Source organism: Belonocnema kinseyi, chromosome 1, assembly GCF_010883055.1.
Source record: "Belonocnema kinseyi isolate 2016_QV_RU_SX_M_011 chromosome 1, B_treatae_v1, whole genome shotgun sequence".
NCBI lineage: Eukaryota > Metazoa > Arthropoda > Insecta > Hymenoptera > Cynipidae > Belonocnema > Belonocnema kinseyi.
Genome location: NC_046657.1, coordinates 86,232,690 through 86,237,730, shown reverse-complemented (window position 1 = coordinate 86,237,730; position 5,041 = coordinate 86,232,690). Strand labels below are relative to the sequence as shown.

Below are 5,041 nucleotides of genomic sequence, written 5' to 3'. Positions count from 1 at the left end.
TCTACTATTACTCCTTCTTTTTGTTCATTCCTGTCTTTCTTATCTTTCCCTGTTATACATTCATTCCTTACTCCCATCACCATTCCTCCCATTGCCCTGCCCATTTTATTCTTCCTCTTTGAATTTTGCACTTGCCATTTGTAACCACTTGGTAACCTTCCCCTTACTCTTTCCCATTCCTTTTCATCTAACCACGTCTCCATAATTATGACTACATCCCATTTTGTCAAATTTCTCATAAACTCCTTATCCTTTCTCTCTAATCCTGCTATATTCCAGTAACAAATCTTCCATTCTTCCCTACTTTCGTTTCTCATATTTTTTTCCTTCTTACTATTTCTTATTTTCCTATCTCCCGTTCCTTCCTCTTCTAGTTTCCCTGCACCTTACTTCTTACTATCTCTTCCCTTTCTTCATCCCAATCCCACCATACTCCATCTATCTGAATTCTCCCATACTTAACCCATGTTCTCTTTCCCTTTTTTCTTTCCTCTTCCGCTATTTTACTTAATTTATACTGCATCTTCCTTCCTACCCATGTCAAATCATCCTCTATTCTCTCCGGACTACCATATAATAAACTCTTCTTTGTCATCATCTCCCTCTTATGTTCCCATTTCTTTAGTTTCACCAGTACCATTATCTCCCCTCTTCTCACTTCCCTTCCTATATTTCGCATTTCCTCTATCTCTACCTTAGCATCAATCCTTTTTAGTACTTCATCCACCCCTTCCTTCAGCTCCTTCCCCTCTAATCTTCCCTTTATCACTATGCTTAATTTTCTTTCTTCCCTCTCTTTCCTTTGTTCTATGTTTCTCAGCCTTTCTATCTCCTTATTTCCACTCTCGCCCCTACCGTAATTCCCGTTCGAGCTTTCAAGTTTCTTCATCCTACTTCTTATCTCCTCTACCTTTGTATTATTAACTTCTTCCTGCTTCTCTAGTTTTTGCTCCAATGACTCCATCCTCTTTTCCAACTTTTCCTGATTTCTTCCCATTTTTTTATTTCTTTCTTAACTTCAGCCATTTCCCGCCTAATTTCCTTCTTTAATTCCTCTCCCCTTTTCTCCTGCTTTTCTTCATAAATCCCCATTACCTCTAACATCACTTCTCTAATTTCCTTTAGCCTTTCTTCTTTCATCGACATTTCATTTACATCTCCGCTACCGTCAGCACCCTCCCTGTTATCGTTTTTTCCTACCAAATTCTGCTTTTCCGGCGGCGATATAAACATTTTCTGGTATTTAATACTCGCCCCGATATCTTCCTCCTCTTCACTGCTTTCCCTTTCCCCTCTTTTCCTTTTGATAAATGCTTCTATGGACCCTACGCTTTTTGCTCTTAATCTTTCCTTTTCTATAGTTTTTTTATATTTCCCCCTTGCCTTCGTTTCCTTTATCACTTTCGGCGTACTAAACACTCCCTGCTCTAATTCTGTTTCTTCCGAGGAGATACTCGCTCCACTAGCCATTAATCAAATTCAAATTTTCCCGCCTTCTATACTTCCCTGCCTCTATCGTCGCTGTCTGTTACCTGTCACGCCTTTCTTTGTCGCTACCCAACCCTGCTACTACCAATCCGTTAACACAGTCTTCCCACCCTGTCACAAATCTCCAAACAAACTTCCACACAAATCTATCTGAATCCTCCAAAATATCAACCTCCCCTTTGCAATCTCACAATCCCTCAATTAGATCTCTCACCTCCACACCCTTCCACACACTTCCACAATCCACTCACCTCAAATTTCACCACAATATCAGAAAAACTCAGCATCAACAATTCCCGCTACTTTACACTTTCATGTCGGAAACGGAACTTATGTTTAATTTAAAATTTACCATTTGAAAATTACACTATTTTGTTGAAAATTCATATACGTATTTAGTGGAAAATGCGTCTTTTTTTGTAAAACATTAATATTCTTGATTAAAAATTTATTTCTTTGGTGGAAAATTCAACTATTTCCTGAAAAATTCATTTTTTAGATGAAAATTATTTTTTGTTTGTTTCTTAAAAACTGAATTATTTTTTTGGAAATTATTAAATGATTGAAAATAATCTCCATAGCTAAAAATTAACATGTTCCATCTTCGGTTGAAAATGAATTTTTTTAGTTGAAAACTCAACTATTTATTTAAAAATCCGCGTATTTTGTAGAAAATTAATGTTTATGATTGAAACTTAATTTTTTTTTGCTTGAAAATTCGTCTTTTTTTTGTAGAAAATTAATCCTCTTAGTCTATTCGGTTTTTGGTTTAAAAGTTATCTTTTTTAGATACAAAATTAACCATTTGATTGAAAATGGTTAACTTTGATCAAAAGTTGATTTCTTTGTGTAGAAAATGAATGTTCGTATTTGAAAATTTATTTTTTTCGGTGAAAGATTAATCATTTTCGTTAAAAATTTCTTTCTATAACTGAAAATGTATTTATTTTTTTGAAAATTTGTCTTTTAGTTAGAAAAAAATTTCTTTGTTCAAAATTCATCTTTATGGTTAAAAATTCAACTGTTTGGTTACAAATTCAGTTTTTGGGGTAGCGATTTATGATTTCCATTGAAAATATATATTTTTTTTTGTAGAAAATTTACCTTTCTGGTTAAAAATTCATACATTTTGTTAGAGATTTGTCTTTTTTGGTAAAAAGTTAATCTTTTTGGTTAAAATTTCAACCAATTTGTTACAAATCAATTTTTTTTGTAAATTTTGTTATAAAATCTTTTTTAATCTATATTTTTAATTTTGAAATCGAATTTTTTCGTTGAAAAATCGTCACTATCGGTTGAAAATTAATTTTTTTACTAAAGAAATGTACTATTTCACCTTTGGTTTGAAAAATAAAATTTAACTTATTTTTAGTTGAAAATTCGACTCTCTCGATAGAAAATCAATCTTTTTGGTTGAATATTCATCATTTTAGTAGAAAGTTAATTTTTTGCATTAAAAATTAATTTCCTTAAATGAAAACATAAATATTCCATTTTTGGTTGAAAATTTAACTTTTTTAGTTAGAAATTCATGTATTTTGTTGAAAAATCGTCTTTTTTGGTAAAAAAAATATTATTCTTGGTTGAACACTCACCTATTTGGTTAAAAATAAGTTTGGTTAACCTTTTGTTTAAAATTTATATTTTGTTTTTGATAAGTCAACAGAAATCTTTGTTAGATAAAAACAATTCTTTCAGAAAATTTGTCTTTTTGATTTAAAAGTTACTCTTTTTCACCATAAATATTGCATCTTTTTCGGAAAAATACAACTGTTTTGTTGAAAATTCAACTATGTCCTAGAAAATTTAATTTTTGTTTAAAATTATATGATATATCAAGAAGCGAATGCTGTAAATAAAAAGTTCAACAACAGTTTCGACTTTTTCAACACCAATGCGACAGACTTAAACAATTTGTTACGCAATTTAATCAGCAATCGCGGCCATTATACTTGTCCGGCTGATTTAGATTTAAGTTTTCTCTTCAATTAGTTCATAAGTTGATTGTAACAAAGGGTCCTGCCCGTACACTGTTCTAAATAAATAAATAAATAAATAAAAATTTGGTATTTTTGTGTCCACAAATCAATTGAAATCTTTTTGGGTGGAAGTTCAACTCTTTTTTTTTAATTTGTCTTTTTGGTTTGAAAATTCTATTTTTGTAGAGAAAAGTCCTCTTTTGGCTTGAAGATTCAGCAGTTTAGAAACAGTTTTTTTTTTCATTTCTTGAAAGGAAAATCTTTCTTTGTTCTTAAGTCTTCTTTTTGGTTTTAAAACTCTCCGTTTTTTTAATATAAATTTCATCTTTTTTAATTTATCTTTTGAGGTTGAAAATTCAAGTATTTAAAAAAAGCCATCTTTTATAGTAAAAAAAATACCTTTTTTGTTGGAAATAAATTAATAAATTTGAAAATTTTACATTTATATCTGAGATACTGTTTTATTTAGTTTATAAAAGATTCCATGTTAAAAATATTGAAAGATTAAAATGCTGATATTTGAATATTAATGCTCAAGAAATTTAAATTTTAAAGTAATCAATCGAACAATTCTGAAAGATTGAATCTTGTATTTTTCTTTAAAAAATTTGAATTTAAAATAGATTTATCTGAAAAATTGTTGACTGGAAAACATTTAGGATATAAAGATTAACATTAACTATACACACAAAAATTAATACTAAAAAAATATATATAAAATAATGAAAATAATTAAATTTAGTACCTTTGACGTGGTGCAATCATAATCGATTAACTGAGTTTTTCTTCGTTTCTGATATTGTTTTGAATCTGATACCGATTCAACGGGCGTTGGTCTCTTCACACTTTTCGTTTTTTGGAACTTGGATTCGCTATAAAAATTATTTTTCTCAAATTATTAAAATTTTTGGATACCCATTTATCCTTGAAAATTAAAACTGGGAATGAAATGAAAATATTCGAAAAGAAAATTAATGTTATTCAAAACTAAATACATTATTTTACATAAAGTAATTTGCAGATCAAATTATTTGCAACTATAATTATTACTCTCTATACATTTCAAAATAACACACTGCTTACAAAAAAGTTTTGGTGCTGGGATGACTAGAAAGTTTAGAAAAACCACCATTTTCTTTGATGAAATCTTCAGCTTGAGCTCTGCTCGAGAACTTTTTGAATTTCGGCCCGGAAAACTGATGTACTTGAGCTTTGCACTCATCCCTTTAAAACATTCAAAAAATTTTACGCAAAGAAGTAACAAATAATACAATTCAGTGTATAAAGTATTAATCTTACTCTTGTAGTTAATCATATTTAAATTGTCTATATTATGATGCATTTATATTACCAAACATAAATAGAAAAGATGGCATCTGGGTTCCTTTTAGGTGATTATAATATTTTTTTCCAAAATGGATGCTTTACAAATAAAATAAAATAATTGTTTGCCAAACATGTAAATAAATCAAAAGTGACACTTTTTTCACCATTGAATTTCTTGAAAAGAGTGACAACAAGAATTAAATGTGCCTTTTTATTTATGATCTATATATTTATATATATTGTTTCCC

The 5,041-nt window shown here is 29.5% G+C and overlaps 1 protein-coding gene across 1 annotated transcript in view; it reads right to left on the bottom strand.

Moving 5' to 3' along the window:
• LOC117170096 (ribonuclease H1-like) overlaps window positions 1-5,041 on the bottom strand; it is a 12,860-nt gene that overhangs the window by 4,323 nt on the left and 3,496 nt on the right. The window contains exons 2-3 of the mRNA XM_033356623.1: window positions 4,551-4,691; window positions 4,213-4,339 (exon numbers count right to left, since the gene is read on the bottom strand). Coding sequence (XP_033212514.1) covers window positions 4,213-4,339; window positions 4,551-4,691 — 268 coding nt within the window. The remainder of the gene's footprint in view (window positions 1-4,212; window positions 4,340-4,550; window positions 4,692-5,041) is intronic.